This window comes from Taudactylus pleione, unplaced genomic scaffold (assembly GCF_031769625.1).
Source record: "Taudactylus pleione unplaced genomic scaffold, aTauple2 ptg000306l, whole genome shotgun sequence".
NCBI lineage: Eukaryota > Metazoa > Chordata > Amphibia > Anura > Myobatrachidae > Taudactylus > Taudactylus pleione.
Window position 1 is genome coordinate 6548446 of NW_028284707.1, and position 19843 is coordinate 6568288.

The window sequence follows — 19843 nt, forward strand, 5'->3', positions numbered from 1 at the left end:
TAACAAACAAGAGCGGTTATTATTTCATTAATATGCCCCCTATGGAACTTATTTATCAACAAGTTTCATCATTCATGAGTGATAAAACTCGCTGCGCATGATAAATGCTGCTCCAGCCAATCAGCTCCCAACTGTCATCTGTTTGAAAAATGACAGTTGGGAGCTGATTGGCTTTAGCGCCATTTATCATATGCAGCTAGCTGTATATGTTATAAAACTCATTGATAAATGAGGACCTACAGTATATGGGGAAAACAAACAGTCGCACAATTTAAAGCTTTCATATTAATAAGACAGACGTATCGCGATGTGCTCTTTAAACAAATAGTTCTCATTCAAAAAATAAATGTCATAAAAGCATACATCAATTTAGGATGCATGTAAATGAACAGAGAATATAGCAATATAAGTAAATAAAAAATTAATTCAAAATAATCCAACTTACAAGAAGAAGGAAACGGACGGCTCAGAGACAGATGTGCGAGGACTGCTAAAATCCACATTGGCCATATTTTCCATGCTTGGTGAGCGAATAAAGGCCAGCGAGCCCCTGCGTTCTCCCTAGCGAAAGAATACGTGAACACTGCGCTTTTAGTAGCTTACTGTAATTCATTTAATTAAATATTTTCTAAAACAAATAATTTCTGTAATTATGTTAACAAAAAATATGTTTCAACTGCAGATCGTATAATTTTTATGATGGCCTCCAACCCGCTTATTTACTTCCTTTTCAAACTATAAACACATATCAGAGATAATCCAATGTTCAGATCTTAATTAGCACACATTAAGGAAGGAAACTGAAAGAGGTAAGGAAGAGACTGTGTAATGTCGTCCAACTCAAATGCAAATGTAGCAGGAGGTGTCTGTGGGAAATAAACACCTCCTGCATGCACCTGCGATCCGAGAGCAGCGCCCGTAACACTATTGCAACCATCGCGACTGATGGTCGAGTTGGTTGCTCCCTTGGACAGGCTGCGTAAGCTGAGACTTATTCAGCCTGACCGGTCCACTGATGCAGACCATGGCCTCGTTCCTCCCAATCTATATGCCATATGCCCCAGTAGCTAACAACCTGCTCTAGCCGCTATCGCCGAAATTCCCTGTTCTTCTGATGACGGGGTCGGGGAATATTCAACATGTAGAAAAATCTTGATTCGGCAAGTTGGGGACTTTTTAAATGTTACATTTCCCTGATCCACTGACGGATCGTTAATCATCGATGGCTGCTGATCGCCAGAACGGGGTATCAGGGCCATAGATGTATGGGCTCCTTTAGCTACACAGTAACCTCACATAAATGTATTTTTTTTATCAAACAAATGGAAAGAGAAGAAATGGAGTCTGTGGGTCAGTCCCTCACCACCATACCTGCTACTTCTTATGTTAGCAAGTGTGAGGTGTGGAGTGGCATTCTCTGATTCTCGGAGTGTATGTGTGGTGCCTGTGAGTTACACCACAGCCAAGCACCATGCTCTCAGCCAGATGGCCATAGCAATAATTGGTACAAGCTGACATCAGATACTGCCAGTACAGACCACAGTCTAATCAGCACCGGTGTTAAGCTGGGTACACACTGGCAGATGTATTGACCGATCACTTGATCGGCCAATATATTGTGTGCCCGTCGGCCAGTGCGTACCAGCGATATGTCGGTCACAGACATATCACGTCGGCTGTGTTGCACAGAAGATGGCAGATATATCCGTCCATCATGCTGTGTGTACGGGCGATCAGTCGACCGCCTGTACACTTGTAGCAGAGGCCAGAGATGGGGCTGCAGCGCAGTCCAAAATTCAAATAAGGGAGCCACACCAACTGCCACCCCAAACACTGCCAAACATCGCCACCGGGGACTCACTGGCAGTTGGTGTGGCTCTCCTATTTGAAGTTTGGACTGTCACACACTAAGCACACGGTCACTGCGGAGGGACTTTCCAAACTCCCTGTATAAGCAAATCACAATCTATGGGTATTTGGTGCTACCATCTCAATTTAAAACATTCTATCTCAAACAGTAGGAAGTTTATCAGAAGAACTATAACATAGAATACACACTGTTGACCTACTGAGAGTACTGCATATTGTGCAAATACATTTCATGAATTCGACTCATAAGTGCTACCAATAAAAACTACTTATATACTTTGTTAGTGGGTGCATAACTTTTTTACTACTTTGTACTTTTGTAGTAATGGTTTCAATGTTGTATAACATGTATATAATATATAGGCTCATTTGGAAAAGTACAAACCCACAATGCAAAGACTACTTTGTGCAAATGCAACTGGTTTGTATAAATAAGCATATTTGGCAACCAAAGTGTATCATGGGTGATCCTTGCTGAGTACAAATTATGAGTCTGATTAATTACGGATCGCTATTGCGATCGTAGCTGCGATTACGCACGCAGACCCACTGCGAAATATGCTAATGTTTTCAATCGCTATGCCGTTGCAGCCCAACATAAGGGCGCCCACTTCCTCTTACTCATATCCTTAATACCTTGCAAGTCTGCGAAACTATCAGTAACATCGAGTACCATCGGAGCCTCACGCACAATTACAACAGGTATGACCTTTCTCAGAATTTGCTAACCTCATTGCACACAGTGAGATCTCAAACTGCGTATGCCATCGCAGTGACTAATTTATGCACGCCACTGTAACGGCGTTCAAACACACTGACACGCCTGCGTTTCCCAGACTACTCCCCCCATCAACACCCCCAAACGCTCACTTCCTATCAGTCACTCTGCGATGGGTCTGCGTGGACACTGCGATCACAGTGGAGCCTTCGTGCACTGCGATGCATATACGCATGTGCAGTACGCAACAATCGTCCGTCTGCGTGCAGTAGCGAACCGTAACAAATAAGGCCCTATATGCAGACGTGCACTGATTTATGCCTTTTTATGCAAATGAGAATTTGTTTGTTTAGTGGAAATAAGGGCCTGATTCAGACCCACTCGCGAGCGGCTGTTCGCTCGCAAGTGGGTCGATGTTCTGGACTGAGCATGCGCACGACGGAGGGAGCTCCGTCGTGCGCATGCGCCAGACGCAACGAGCGAAGGAAAGTCCTTCGCTCGTTGTGTCTGATCAAAGGGGGCGTGCTGTCGATGTTGATTGACAGCACGCCCCCTTTGGTAGGCGTGCCTCCCTGACGGGGGCGTTCCCACGGGAACGCCTCCCGTCAGAAGCCGGCCCACTGACATCACTAGTGATGTCAGTGGGAGTGATTTTGGCTCTGATAGAGCCAAAATCACTCTGGAGCTTGCGGTTGAAAACCTCAACCGCAGGCTCCGGCTCGCAGTTTCGATGGTCGCGATGGTCAAGACCATCGCGGCCATCAAAATGCATGCTCGTATAGCCTGTGGGTGGTGACCCACAGCTATACGAGCGTCCAGGAGGACGCTCCATTTTCATGGAGGCCGGCCCTCATTCAGAGCGTGCGCTCTGCTCAGAGCGTACGGCTCTGAATGAGGGCCTAAGTTATTTAAATTAGATTAACGGGTTAAGAAGATTTAACCATAGGTTGTCCAAATTTTGAGAGGGCGCACAGCTTTTATCCTCCTGCAAAAAGATTTGGGTCTTGTCCTGTACAAATTACTATATAAGAGGAAAATTTACTAAAGTGAGAGTTTTTAGAAGTGAGTTTTAGAAGAAATGTTGCCCATAGCAACCAATCAGATTCTACTTAACATTTAACTAGCATCTTCTAGAAGATAATAGCTAGAATCTGACTGGTTGCTATGGGCAACATCTCTTCTAAAACTCACTTCTAACAACTCTCACGTTAGTAAATTTACCCCTAAATGTGTACAAGCTGCTATTAAGTTTGCTGTTTGAAGGTGAAATGCATAAAGACAATTGCTGAATGATGCAGACATAATAAATGCAAACATTAAAACGGTCACCTACCTCTGTAACATAACTTATAGCATCTTTCATATTTAGCTCATGGAAAACATTGAGAATTCGATCTTGTGTTTTTTGAGCTGATTTTCGCATAAATATTTTGCTGAAATATTTTGCATCAATTTTTGAGATCCTAAAAGAAAATATACAGTATGATATACATATACATATACAGTATGATATACATATACATATACAGTATGATATACATATACAGTAGGATATACATATACATATACAGTATGATATACATATACATATACAGTATGATATACATATACTGTACATATACAGTATGATATACATATACATATACAGTATGATATACATATACAGTAGGATATACATATACATATACAGTATGATATACATATACATATACAGTAGGATATACATATACATATACAGTATGATATACATATACATATACAGTATGATATACATATACTGTACATATACAGTATGATATACATATACATATATAGTATGATATACATATACAGTAGGATATACATATACATATACAGTATGATATACATATACAGTATGATTTACATATACTGTACATATACAGTATGATATACATATACAGTATTATATAAATATACTGTACATGTACAGTATGATATACATATACAGTATGATATACATATACATATACAGTATGATATACATATACAGTATGAAGATTGATAATGATTTGCCAAAAAGTTGAACTGTATTCATTCTAGATTGCTGTTAATTTTAAACTCTTGTTTTGAACAATTCCGCTCATAATAGGCACATACTTTGTACACACCAACTTAATTAACGCCATATTTACTCTATACATAGGGACACTAGTTTCCTTTTTTCTTACACAATGGTGACGAGTGGATCTAATTTTTGATGCACACACTGAATGTGCTCTTCCTGTAAATCCAGCAACCCATCTGCCAGGCAGCCCCAAATAGCCTGGCAACGTCACTGAGGATGCTGCAGGGCCGGCCCCCTCTGCAGCTCTGCCTCCAGTCCGTCCTGCCCCTCCACATCAGCGGAGATGCCCTCGGGCATAACTGGAGGACACTTTGAGGTAAGTAACATGAGGGAGGGGGCACTGGTTCCCATGTAAGGGTAAGTGGGGGCACTGGGTTCGCTTATAAGTTCAAGAGGGGGCAAGTCTGTAACTAGAGGTGTGTGACTAGTGCTGCTGCACAGAGCACAGGGCTCTGTGGGTGGCACCATTGCCGCCCCACGTCCCTTGCGTCAGCTAGGATCGCTGCTGCAGTGCTGCCAGAACGTCCTTTAGATGCTTCAGACAGGCACCCTGAAGTCTCTGCAGCTGAACAGAGCAATCTCAGGATGAGCACAGGGTGCAATTGAGTCCTGTTATAGCACTAAGAGGGGGCACAGGACTTGCATATAAGGGCATTAGGGGGTGCTGGCCTGGCTTATAAGGACTTGAGGGAGGCTCAGGGGGCTCTGAGGACTGAGGCATATAAAGGGACATGACTAAAAGGGCTCTAAGTCTGGCATATACAGTAAATGGGCATGAATGATGGTTCTACGTGTGGCATATTGCCAGTTGGGGTCATTACAGTGTGACATATTACCAATTGGGTCATTACTGTGTGGCATATTACCAATTGGGGGTATTACAGTGTGGTATATTACCATGTGGGGTCATCACTGTGTGACATATTGCCAATTGGGGGTATTACAGTTGGGGACGGTTGAGATGGTTGGGTGGTATGGGAAACCAAATAGACTACAGTATTTCCAGAGGAACTTGAAGGGGAAGAGAGTTATTATCAAGACCGAGGCTGGCATATAATAGTGGCAGACAGCACTTCAGGCCATGTAAACTGTTTATACTGGATGCCTTGGCATAGTCTGCACTGATTGTGCAGTGCTGAGCATTATTGATCAGCGCAATGTGGGCTGCACTGATGCACAATTGTAATTGGTCACTGCTGGATTTATTAGGTTGTCTGCGCTACTCACTTATTTTGCGTAATAGCACTGGCTTCATTCTGTGTAACGATTTGAAGTCTCCTTGTTATTGACCTGTCTCATTTTGACTACTCTTCCCTGCATCCAGCCTCGACCTCTCAAACCTAACCCTGATCCTGACCCTAACCCTAAAAATCAGGAAAAACCATGTGTCGACCATTTTTGTGTCAACCTTAGTCCATTTCGGCCTTTTAACTGTCGACCGTTTGACCCTGTTGACCTATTACCTGTTGATCACCTGGTGATGATCTACTGACCGTCTGTCTATACACTGTCGGTCTTTTATACCACACCCTCATTTCTCTCACTGCAGTTGTCCAAGTTGCTATATCAGTAGTGTTACTAAGTAGTACTGCTATTAGACCGAAATTCCGGGTCTGACCCGGAGGTAATGTAGGAGCAGGATTCCAATCCCCCGGCGCCGACCCATGATATTCCTGAGTTGGTGCCGTTCACACCGGAGCTGGGTCTGCAGAGTCCTGGCTTTTCCGGCGTTGAAGTGGACGCTTGGAGATGACGACATCTCCAAGCGCCACTGAAGCCGGCCAATCGGCAGGCATGCGGCACGATACAGGTCATCGTGAACCGGATCGCGCCCTTTACACTGCAGGGCTTCACGGGTTATTCCAGTGTTTAACCCTGCAAGTTACCTGGGTTGGATTGCCGGGTAACTCGACCCGGCAATCCATCCCTGTCCCCTTTTACACCGAGGAGCTACCCGGGTTAATCCTGCAATAACCCGGGTTTTAGCTCTGGAGTAAAAGAGGGATTAGTAGAAAAACTAATTATTTTTTGTTTCTCCATGTATAAATAAAACTTTAAAGAAATTGATTCAATCTGGCAAAAATATTAAAATCTAAGTTTTTCATATATACCATAGTATATAGGGGTTGATGTATTGAGCTAAAGTATAGAGAGATAAAGTCCCAACCAATCTGCTCCTCACTGTCACTTTACAGGCTGTGTTTGGAAAATGACAGTTAGAAGCTGAATGGTTGGCCCTTTATCTCTCTCCACTCTCTGCAAGGCTTAGGACCTGATTCAGACGATGGTCCCACACTGCGCATGAGCACGCCAGAGCTGGCTCCGGCGTGAGCGAGACCCGGCCAGCGACGGGAGCTCCGTCGATACGGGTCTCGCGGCTGTCGATTGTGATTGACAGCTCGGCCTGTTTTGGAGGTGGGCTGGCCAAACAGAGGCGTTCTCAAAGGAATGCCTGCCGTTTGGGGGCGGCCTCAGTAGTGAGCTTCCGGCTCATTTAGAGCCGGAAGCTCACTGGGGCTTGTGATGGACGAGACCCTACCACAAGGGTCTCGTCACAAGCCCGATGGTCGCGATGGTCACTCGCAAAAGCTGTGGAGGTCACCCACAGCTTAGCAAGCGGCCAGAATGCCAGCTCCAAAAAAAAAAAATGCCGCCCTGATTCAGAGCGAGCGCTCTGAAAGAGCGTCCGGCTCTGAATCAGGGCCTTAGGGCCTGATTCAAACCCGGACGCTATTTGCGGACGGTCGTTCCAAAAAAGGGGCCGGCTATTTAAATTGAGCGCGCGCTCTTTGCGGTTTGTTGACGCCTCTATGTCTGAGCGAGCGAACGAAACATGCGCTCGCTATTTTGTAAAGACGCCCCTTGTCCGCTCGCATCATACGTCATCTCCGCTATTTATTAGATTAATCGAGTACATCGAAAGGCGTATGAACTGCTCGCTATTCTTGTGGTAGGTTTTTCTTACCGCAATCACTGCGAGCAGTTCAGGCTAAAAGACAACCAAGTGACGTGGTAGATGACACTCCTTTACTAATTATGCACTCCCATTAAACGCCCTTTTCACCGTTTGGCACGCCTGCGTTCGGATCTCCACTCCCCCGTTTTCAAGCACCTTCCCCTGTTACCACCCACAAACGGTACATTCTGTCAATCAAATTAGTAGCCCCTCGCTGTTTTGCGAGCGCACGATTTCCGACCGCAATGACTGGTTTGCGCATGCGCATTACGACCCATACGCATGCGCAGTTGTGCGAACATCGCTCATAGCGAACGAGCGGCCGCTTACGAGCGGCTCTGAATCAGGCCCTTAGTACATAGACCCCTTTGTGTTGTTTTCATAAGATTATTGAAATCACTTAATGGGTTGATAACCGATAACAATTCTTAACCTATTTCCTTAGCATACTGGCAAAAATGAAAAATGCAATCTCATGGTAATGATCTAGCTGTACATTGTATATAGTCACTCACTTATCTCTCATGTAGTTGTGTCCAATTTGTCCAGAGACATCTTCAATAGCCGAACAAATGTGATCGAATGCCTGACAGAAATATAATCACATTAGCAACTTTAAAACAATATCAAGTTATTTGCTTTTGTTTTAACCCCTCTGCTGCTGAGTCTTTTCTCACTCCTGACCTGAACTTATTTTGGCACTTTTTTGGTTTAGGCACAAATACAATACCAGTATCAGTAATTGGATTATGCCATGCTCACATACAGTTTATCTTATTTATTAAAAAGACTTTAAATTTACAGAAACAGATCGAGTCTTAAGGTAAGTATTAGATTTTTTTTTTTGTGTAAGCTAGCGGCTTCACTATTGGGGTCATTACTACTGGGGGCACTACTCAGGGGGCACTACTACTGGGGGTATTGCTCATGAGGCACTACTTCTGGGGACATTACTCAGGGCACTACAACTGGGGTATTACTATTGGGGGCATTACTCAGGGGGCATTACTACTGGGGGCATTACTCAGGGCACTACTATTGGAGGCACTACTGCTGAGGGCATTACTCAGGGCATTACTACTGGGGGCATTACTCAGGGGGCACTACTACTTGGGGCATTACTACTGGGGCATTACTCGGGGGCACTACTACTGGGGGCATTGCTTAGGGGACATTACTACTGGGGGCATTACTTAGGAGGAACTACTACTGGGGGCATTACTACTAGGGGCACTACTATTGGGGAACTATTACAGGAGGATTACTAATGGGGGCACTGCATAAGCGGCACCAGTCCTGGGGCACTGCATAAGGGGGGCTCTGCATAAGGGACACCACTACTGTGGGCTCTGCATAAGGGGCACTACCAGTACTGGGGGCACAACCACTACTGGGGGGCACTGCATAAGGGGGGCTCTGCATAAGGGACACCACTACTGTGGGCTCTGCATAAGGGGCACTACCACTACTGGGGGCACAACCACTACTGGGGGGCACTGCATAAGAGGGGCTCTGCATATAGGGCATCACTACTGTTGGCTCTGCATAAGGGGCACTACTACTGTGGGCACTGCATAAGGGGCATTACCACTACCGGGGGCACTGCATAAGGGGCACTACCACTACTGGGGGCACTGCATAAGGGGGGCTCTGCATAAAGGGCATCACTACTGTGGGCTCTGCATAAGGGGCACTAACACTGTGGGAACTGCATTATGGACACTACCACTACTGAGGGCATTGGATAAGGGGCTCTACCACTACTTGGGGAACTGCATAAGGGGCACTACCACTACTGTGGGCTCAGCATAAGGGGCACTACCACTCTTAGCACTGCAGGGGCACAACCACTACTGGGGGCACTGCATAAGGGACACCACTGCTGAGGACACTGCATAAAGGGCACTACAATTGGGGGCACTATTACAGGGGGATTACTAATGGGAGCACTGCATAGGGGGCACTGCATAAGGGACACCACTGCTGAGGACACTGCATAAAGGGCACTACAATTGGGGGCACTATTACAGGGGGGTTACTAATGGGGCCACTGCATAGGGGGCACTGCATAAGGGACACCACCACTGTGATCACTGCTTAAGGGGCACTATCACTACTGGGGGCACAACCACTACTGAGGGGCACTGCATAAGGGGGGGTCTGCATAAGGGGCATCACTACTGTTGGCTCTGCATAAGGGGCACTACTACTGTGGGCACTGCATAAGGGGCACTACCACTACTGGGGCACTCCATAAGGGGCACTACCACTACTGGGGGGCACTGCTTAAGGGGGGGCTCTGCATGAAGGGCATCACTACTGTGGGCTCTGCATAAGGGGCACTACCACTGTGGGAACTGCATTATGGGCACTACCACTACTGAGGGCACTGGATAAGGGGCTCTATCACTACTTGGGGAACTGCATAAGGGGCACTACCACTACTGTGGGCTCAGCATAAGGGGCACTACCACTCTGGGCACTGCAGGGGCACTACCACTACTGGGAGCACTGCATCAGGGACACCACTGCTGAGGACACTGCATAAAGAGCACTACAGTTGGGGGCACTATTACAGGGGGATTACTAATGGGGGCACTGCATAGGGGGCACTGCATAAGGGACACCACTACTGTGGGCTCTGCATAAGGGACACCACCACTGTGATCACTGCTTAAGGGGCACTATCAGTACTGGGGGCACAACCACTACTGGGGGGCACTGCATAAGGGGGGTCTGCATAAGGGGCATCACTACTGTTGGCTCTGCATAAGGGGCACTACTACTGTGGGCACTGCATAAGGGGCACTACCACTACTGGGGGCACTGCATAAGGGGCACTACCACTACTAGGGGGCACTGCTTAAGGGGGGCTCTGCATGAAGGGCATCACTACTGTGGGCTCTGCATAAGGGGCACTACCACTGTGGGAACTGCATTATGGGCACTACCACTACTGAGGGCACTGGATAAGAGGCACTACCACTACTGGAGGAACTGCATAAGGGGCACTACCACTACTGTTGGCACAGCATAAGGGGCACTACCACTTTGGGCACTGCAGGGGCACTACCACTAATGGGGACACCACTGCTGAGGACACTGCATAAAGGGCACTACTATTGGGGGCACTATTACAGGGGGATTACTAATGGGGGCATTGCATAGGGGGCACTGCATAAGGGGTACCACTCCTGGGGGCACTGCATAAGGGAGGCACTGCATAAGGGGCACTACCACTACTGTGGGCTCTGCATAAGGGGCACTATCACTGTGGGCACTGCATAAGGGGCACTGCCACTACAGGGGGCACTGCATAAGTGGCACCACTGCTGTGGGCATTGTATAAGGGGCACTACTACTGTGGGCATTGTCTATAAGGGGCACAAATGAGGGCATTGTGTATAAGGGGCACTGCTGTGTGTCATACAGGAATAAGGGAGGTGTAATGTGAATCAAGATTGTGCTACTGTGTGGCGTAATTTGAATTGGAAATATTGTGTGACCACGCCCCTTTTGTGACCACACCCCTGTCATTTGAGGCCCATCCCTTTTCTGACGCGTGCGCTTTTCCTTTATTGTAAAAAAAAAACAAGGGGGGGGGGGGCTGTGAGCTCCACCACCTCTCTAGGACCACTTTAAGCACTGGTCACTGTCAATGAAGCCAATACATGTACTCCAACTGGCTCACTGGAGGTGGCAGATTTGACTGCAGGGAGCGGTGGGGGGGTTTTTGGATGTGCCACTGCTTATTATCAATGTTAGCATACTGCTACAGTGTATTTGTGTTGTTATATAACTTAATGTGCTCATAAAGATATACAAAAGCTCAGATTGTACTTACTCTGCCATGAAGCTTTTCATTTATCTTTCGGTCACGATGTTCACTTCTCTTCACCTTTAACCATTGTACCAAAGGTTTAATAGTTAATCCCTGTTTACAATTGACATAAAAATGTACAGAATTATTTTACTGAATGAGAGAGAATTAACACAAATGGACAGAAAACCTATTATTATCTCTAATTGCAGAAACAGGGAAAATATAATTTGTTCAAATCACGGATCATGTAAAAGTAGGTGAATTAAAATTCGGGGACTCGGTAAATCTTAAAACGTTTGGCAGATTTAGCTATCACAGAAGATTCAAAGCTACACAAATGTTCCCCCAAGAAGCCAATTCATTTAAATTTTTATTTTGTCTACAAATAAAGCAAAGTTTTTAAGAGAGGAGGAGGCCCGTGTGCAGACTCAGGGCCTGATTCAGACCCGCTCCTGAGTTGCGGTCACTCGCTCCCAGCGTATGGAAATTCAGCTAAGGGAATCGGTATGAAATCCCGGCTGCCGCATGGCCGGAAGTTCGATTCCCGGCAGCGGCAGCCCGACAGATCAGCAGAGCCCGGCAGCGGAAGACCGACAGCGCTGGAAATCCCAATCGTCCCTAAGGTAAGTATTCTCTATACTAAACTAACCCCCTAACCCTCCTTTAGGGTGCCTAACCCCAACCTCCTCCCGCCAAGTGCCTAACCCTAACCCCCCCTTCCCCACTGCCTAAACCTAAGTCCCCCGAGGGGGTGCCTAACCCTAACCTTCCCTCCCCCTAGCCTAACCCTAGCCCCTCCTGGGGGGGTGCCTAACCCTATTACCCCCCCAGGTGCCCTAAACCTAACCCTCCCCCACCCGCGGCTGTCCGCTCGCGGCGCCCAGTGTCGGGAAAATTACAGGCATCTGGAAATAGATGCCGTTCATTTATCCCACGACAATCGGGATTCCGGCAGCCGGCTTCCCGATTGTATACCCAGCTAAGTGACGTCAAGGCAGGTGATCGCACGGCAAGGCATAAGCACACCCACTATGTCTGGGCGAACGATCACCTTTTGTTTCTAGATGCCCACCAGCCTGTCTTTAGCCGCCCACTTGCGTACGTCATTTCCAGGAAGTATATACAACCATCGGTACATCGGGATCCATCGAATCTGACCGCAGCGCTTGCGGATGACTGTACCCTACCGCAAGCACTGTGAGCAGTTCAGTGTAAAAATCAACCAGGTGACGTGTACTATGACGCTGCCTGTTAATTATGCACGCCCCAGAAATAGTGTGAAAGCACTCTAGCATGCATGCGTTCGCAACTCCACTCCCGCGTTACTACTGGTCTGCCCCTGTTACCACCCCCAAATGGCCTCTCCTGTCACTCATTCCACTGGGCCAGCGAGAAATTTGCGATCGCTCGTACTAGTTTGCGCATGCGCACTGCGAACTACACGCATGCGCACATTAGTGAACATCGTCTGCAACGAGCGGCCGCTTGCTAGCGACTGGCTCTGAATGAGCTCCCCAGTGCGGGTCCCCTCCTCTCTCTAGCGATGCTGTAGTGGCCAGTGGGTGTAGGAGACTCTGGCTTAGTGCCAGAATCTACTGCGCATGTGCCGGTCTCCGGGAAAATGGTGCCCGAGTCATTTTGCTGGGGACATCAGTACTGCGCATACGTGAGACACTGGGAAAATGGCAGCTGTGTGGAAATTGCGCAGCTCGCGGGACGATCAATAAGGCAGCCTTCAGTGTGGACGAGCATTCTCTCTGTGAGTATGTCTATGTCCCTGGGGGAGGCTGCATCACAGGGCACAGGGCTATTGCAGGGAGTGGATGAGGGGGGATCTCCACACACTCGGAGTAGAGTGCCCTGACACTTAGGTTAAGGCAGGAGTCCTTATGTCAACACAGGCTCCTCTCCACTAATAATAAAAAAATATATATCTACAGCAAAATATTGGCTTTTTCACTTTGAGTGAGGGATTTTATTTACATACAGTATTTATTATATGTGGGGCCCCTGGCTCATTGCCCTTATGTTCCTGTTGCACTGTTAGGTCACCCATTTGTGTAGAATAGTGTCTGACATAAAGTTTGGTGCACTGTTAGCTACCAGGGACAGGACATTAGGTTACATCTATAAAGTACAGTAGGGCGCTGCCTTTATTTAGATCCATAGGGGCCAGTGGCAGGCTGGGCCGGGGGGCAGGGTGCCATGTGTCTCTGTGACACAGGCTGCACCGCGCGTATAGCGCTGACCGGACGGAGTGCCGGTGCCGGCAGCAGTGTGTTTGTTTTGAGTGGCAGCCAATGAGAGTCTGTCAGACTCTCACTGACTGCTGCTGCGCCCACTGCCGGAGCCGCTCCATCTTCCGGCTCCTGCAGTGGGTAATGGGAGAGACGTTATGACGTCTCTCCCATAATGCAGAGCGGCCCGGCCCGGGAGGACGAACGGAGGAGCGGATGGCGGCGGCGGGAGCGGGGATTCAGGTAAGTGTTTTTTTTTTTTTTTTTTAATTACGTGTGGCACTACAAGGGGGAGAGCACTACTGGGGGCACTAAAAGGGGGAGAGCACTACTGGGGGCACTAAAAGGGGGAGAGCACTACTGGGGGCACTAAAAGGGGGAGAGCCTTACTGGGGCACTAAAAGGGGGAGAGCACTACTGGGGGCACTACAAGGGGGAGAGCGCACTACTGGGGGCACTAAAAGGGGGAGACCACTACTGGGGGCACTACAAAGGAGAGCGCACTACTGGGGGCACTACAAGGGGGAGACCACTACTGGGCACTACAAGGGGGGGGCTACTACTGGGGGCACTACAAGGGGGGAATACTACTGGGGCATTACAAGGGGGGGACTACTACTGGGGGCACTGCATATGGGGTACCACTACTGGGGGCACTATATAAGGGGCTTACTACTGGTGGCACAAGGGGCACTGCACAGGGGGGACCACTACTGGAGCACTATATAACGGGCTTACTACTGGGGGCACAAGGGGCACTGCACAGGGGGGACCACTACTGGGGGCACTGTATAAGGGGCACTGCATAGGAGGATCACTACTGGGGGCACAAGGGGCACTGCACAGGGGGGACCACTACTGGGGGCACTGTATAAGGGGCACTGCATAGGAGGATCACTACTGGGGGCACTACTGGAGGCCTGCATATGGGGGTCCTCTCCTCTCCTGGGGCACAGGGGGCACTGCATATGGGCATCACTACAGGGGGCTGCCCCTAATCTTTATTTTTACTTTACATTAATTCCATATGGACCCACCTCCTCCCTGGAACACTTGAGGGGGGGGGGCGCCGTAGCAAGCACGTGCTCTGGGCACCCTGGCTACACGCTACTCCTGTGCCAGGGCCAATTGCATGCATTTGCCCCCCAGGCTGAAAGTTGCCAGTCAGCCCCTGATAGGGGCCCCCTTGTCTTAAGTGCCCTGGGCCCCTCTGAGCAATCCGGCTCTGCTTTCACTTGTTGTTTGTAAAAAGAAAAGCATGGCAATCATGAAGCAATCGCCCACCCCTTTGCTCTATACTTTTCTCCTCTTCCCTCTCTCAGGGTTCAATTTACTAACACAAATGAAAAATAAACTGCGCTCAACTAGACGTGGTTATAGAACGTGGAGGGTGTTTATATATAGATATAGATACTATGGGTCAGTATCTAGACAAAATGACACTACACATATTAATGATCTCTGTATTAATGGAATAGTTCAGTAACCAAAGACTGTAGGAAAAACCTACCATAATAAACTGATACTGACCTGTTGGACTACTAAAAAATCACTGAGTATGCTGATACATGGATAAATAATTTAATGGAAATTGAAAAATAAAACAGAAGTAAACTCAAATATAATTGGATATATCAACATATAGGTTCAATAAGTATGAAACACACAGTATAAATAGTACATAGGAATTAAATAGTAAAAGTTCCCAATCCTCTGATTGGCGTGAATAAAGATCAATTATGTAGGGGAGATCGGTTACAGGATCTGCTGATCATGAATGGAAAAGACCCCCGGTAGGTCAATAACTGTATATATCAATTTCTGGAATAGATCACAAGGAGAATTGTCCTGGTGGGTGATTGAAAGGAGAATGTAGGGGAAAAATCCGGTATGTGGAACGGTGATGGTACCAGCGGCGTCCCACTGATACTTGATGTTAAGTCCTGGTGTTATGTACAGAGATGCCCGGGGTAGACTTCTTTGAGGAGGGAGTACGGACTAACCGGCAAGTAAGGGGTGTATCTCGACCAGTAGGCACTACTATGGCGACTGTAGGGGCTGTGTCCACTACTTCAAAGTCCATAGGGGCTGGCTGGACTGTGTTGTGCAGTCAGTTCTCCATAGGGGCTGTGTCCACTCCAAAGTCCTGTGCAGTGTCCCAGTCCTAAAGGGGTGCTGTAGTGTTGTCCAGGGGGTGCTCTGTCCATCAGGGGTGCTCCCCCCAAGTGCTAAAAAAATAATATATTTTCTGTGTTTGTGAATTGTGTGCGCAGTAGCCGCACGTGCATCAACAAAGTAGTGCCAAGCGTGCGCCTGTGTCATAAGTAAAGGGCCGGCTGGCTTGACCGTTAAGGGTGCTGTAATCCCCGAAAGTACACTCCAGTCCAAACCAAAAAAAAAATTATTTTCTGTGTTTGTGAATTGTGTGCGCAGTAGCTGCATGTGCATCAACAAAGTAGTGCCAAGCGTGCGCCTGTGTCATAAGTAAAGGGCCGGCTGGCTTGACCGTTAAAGGGTGCTGTAACCCCCAAAGTACACTCCAGTCCAAACCAAAAAAAAAATTATTTTCTGTGTTTGTGAATTGTGTGCGCAGTAGCCGCACGTGCATCAACAAAGTAGTGCCAAGCGTGCGCCTGTGTCATAAGTAAAGGGCCAGCTGGCTTGACCGTTAAGGGTGCTGTAACCCCCGAAAGTACACTCCAGTCCAAACCAAAAAAAAAATTATTTTCTGTGTTTGTGAATTGTGTGCGCAGTAGCCGCACGTGCATCAACAAAGTAGTGCCAAGCATGCGCCTGTGTCATAAGTAAAGGGCCGGCTGGCTTGACCGTTAAGGGTGCTGTAACCCCCAAAAGTACACTCCAGTCCAAACCAAAAAAAAAATTATTTTCTGCGTTTGTGAATTGTGTGCGCAGTAGCCGCACGTGCATCAACAAAGTAGTGCCAAGTGTGCGCCTGTGTCATAAGTAAAGGGCCGGCTGGCTTGACCATTAAAGGGTGCTGTAACCCCCAAAGTACACTCCAGTCCAAACCAAAAAAAAAATTATTTTCTGTGTTTGTGAATTGTGTGCGCAGTAGCCGCATGTGCATCAACAAAGTAGTGCCAAGCGTGCGCCTGTGTCATAAGTAAAGGGCCGGCTGGCTTGACCGTTAAAGGGTGCTGTAACCCCCAAAGTACACTCCAGTCCAAACCAAAAAAAAAATTATTTTCTGTGTTTGTGAATTGTGTGCGCAGTAGCCGCACGTGCATCAACAAAGTAGTGCCAAGCGTGCGCCTGTGTCATAAGTAAAGGGCCGGCTGGCTTGACCGTTAAAGGGTGCTGTAACCCCCAAAGTACACTCCAGTCCAAACCAAAAAAAAAATTATTTTCTGTGTTTGTGAATTGTGTGCGCAGTAGCCGCACGTGCATCAACAAAGTAGTGCCAAGCGTGCGCCTGTGTCATAAGTAAAGGGCCGGCTGGCTAGACCGTTAAAGGGTGCTGTAACCCCCAAAAGTACACTCCAGTCCAAACCAAAAAAAAAATTATTTTCTGTGTTTGTGAATTGTGTGCGCAGTAGCCGCACGTGCATCAACAAAGTAGTGCCAAGCGTGCGCCTGTGTCATAACTAAAAGGGCCGGCTGGCTTGACCGTTAAAGGGTTCTGTAACCCCCAAAGTACACTCCAAACCAAAAAAATATATATTTTCTGTGTTTGTGACTTGTGTGCACTGTGGCTGCACGTGCATCAACAAAGGAGCAGCGCCAAGCGTGCGCCTGTGTCCCATAAGTAAAGAGCCGGCTGGCTCATTTCTTAAAGGGTGGTGTAACCCACAAAGTGCACTACTCTCCAGCAAAAATAAAAAAATATTTTCTGTGTTTGTGTGCGCTTTAGCCGCACGTATATATCAATATAACATAAATGGAGGACCAAACTTTCTCCGATAAAAATAAAATAGGGAAAGATCAAGAACCACTTCCTCCTAGTGCTGTTGCTGCTACTGGGAGTTGTTCATCATCCCAGAGAGGAAGTAGGAACATCACTACTTTTACTAAACAATTGACCCTCCAACAGTCCCTAGCGATGAGGATGAAGTACGACAGCAGTCATCCTGAAGCAAAACGTATAACTGAGGCCTTGACTGCTATGTTGGTGTTAGACGTGCATCCGGTATCCGCCATTAGTGCAGTGGGATTTAGACAATTGATGGAGGTAGTGTGTCCTCGGTTCCAAATCCCGTCTAGATTCCACCTGCATCCTCAAAGCAGCAGCGACAAGCGTGCGTCTGTCTGTTAAAGGGTGGTGACACCCTCAAAGTGTGCTACACAAACAATTAAAATATTGTTCTTTTTTTTTCTGTCTTTGTGAAATGTGTGGGCTGTAGCCGCATCTGCATCCTTAAATCAGCAGCGACAAGCGTGCGTCTGTCTGTTAAAGGGTGGTGACACCCTCAAAGTGTGCTACACAAACAATTAAAATATTGTTCTTTTTTTTTCTGTCTTTGTGAATTGTGTGGGCTGTAGCCGCACCTGCATCCTTAAAGCAGCAGCGACAAGCATGTGTCTGTCTGTTAAAGGGTGGTGACACCCTCAAAGTGTGCTACACAAACAATTAAAATATTGTTCTTTTTTTTTCTGTCTTTGTGAATTGTGTGGGCTGTAGCCGCACCTGCATCCTTAAAGCAGCAGCGACAAGCGTGCGTCTGTCTGTTAAAGGGTGGTGACACCCTCAAAGTGTGCTACACAAACAATTAAAATATTGTTCTTTTTTTTTCTGTCTTTGTGAATTGTGTGGGCTGTAGCCGCACTTGCATCCTCAAAGCAGCAGCGACAAGCGTGCGTCTGTCTGTTAAAGGGTGGTGTAACCCTCAAAGTGCGCTCCACAAACAATAAAAATATTCTTTTTTTTTTCTGTCTTTGTGAATTGTGTGGGCTGTAGCCGCACTTGCATCCTCAAAGCAGCAGCGACAAGCGTGCGTCTGTCTGTTAAAGGGTGGTGTAACCCTCAAAGTGCGCTCCACAAACAATAAAAATATTATTTTTTTTTTCTGTCTTTGTGAATTGTGTGGGCTGTAGCCGCACTTGCATCCTCAAAGCAGCAGCGACAAGCGTGCGTCTGTCTGTTAAAGGATTACATCGGTGACAGCATCCAAGTAGGCATGTCAGACAGTCCGTACCTGTACTGGCAGGAAAAAGAAGCAATTTGGAGGTCCCTGTACAAACTGGCTCTATTTTACCTGAGTTGCCCCCCTCCAGTGTGTACTCCGAAAGAGTGTTTAGTGCAGCCGGGAACCTTGTCAGCGAAAGGCGTAGGAGGTTGCTTCCACAAAATGTGGAGAAGATGATGTTCATAAAATTAATTATCAACTCTTCCAGGGAGACCAGCCTCCAGAACGTACAGAGGGACCTGTGGTTCCAGCAGGGACGAATTAATACTCTGTGAGGATGAGGATGTACACACTGAAGAGGGTGAGGAATCGGTGGATGAGGAGGATGAGGATGACATCTTGCCTCCGTAGAGCCAGTTTGTGCAGGGACAGATTAATTGCCAGCTTGTTTTGTGGGGGCCCAAACGAACCAATCATTTCAGCCACAGTTGTGTGGCAGACCCTGGCGCTGAAATGATTGGTTTGTTAAAGTGTGCATGTCCTGTTTATACAACATAAGGGTGGGTGGGAGGGCCCAAGGACAATTCCATCTTGCACCTCTTTTATTTCTTTGCATTATGTACAGTTTGGGGCCTAGTTTTTCAAACTGCCATCCTGTCTGCCACTGCAGTTTCACGCCTAGATGGGTCACGTGTTTGTGCCGCCCACTCGTGTCGCTTAGCATAGTCATCCAGCTACCTCGGTGCAACCTTTTGGACATAAAAACACTATTGTGAGGTGTGAGGTGTTCAGAATAGACTGGAAATGAGTGGAAATTAAGGTTATTGAGGTTAATAATAGCATAGGAGCAGAAAAACCTACAAATTCTGTGATTTTAGCTGTTTTTATGCTTTTTTTCAAAAAAATACAGATCCAAAACACAAAACCCAGAACCCAAAACACGGAAGGGTGGTTTTGGCAAAACCAATCCAGATCCAAAACACGAAGAAAGATCCAGATCCAAAACCAAAACACAAAACACGAAAAGTGGCCGGTGCACTCCCCTAATACACACACATATATTACTCTGT

General features: G+C 47.3%; 1 protein-coding gene across 1 annotated transcript in view; it reads right to left on the minus strand.

Moving 5' to 3' along the window:
• The window catches only part of LOC148511474 (sodium/hydrogen exchanger 3-like), a 99758-nt gene that overhangs the window by 34064 nt on the left and 45851 nt on the right, over nucleotides 1-19843 (minus strand). Inside the window, exons 7-10 of the mRNA XM_088442210.1 lie at nucleotides 11474-11563; nucleotides 8145-8215; nucleotides 3921-4050; nucleotides 446-561 (exon numbers count right to left, since the gene is read on the minus strand). Of these exons, the coding sequence (XP_088298336.1) occupies nucleotides 446-561; nucleotides 3921-4050; nucleotides 8145-8215; nucleotides 11474-11563 (407 nt within the window). The remainder of the gene's footprint in view (nucleotides 1-445; nucleotides 562-3920; nucleotides 4051-8144; nucleotides 8216-11473; nucleotides 11564-19843) is intronic.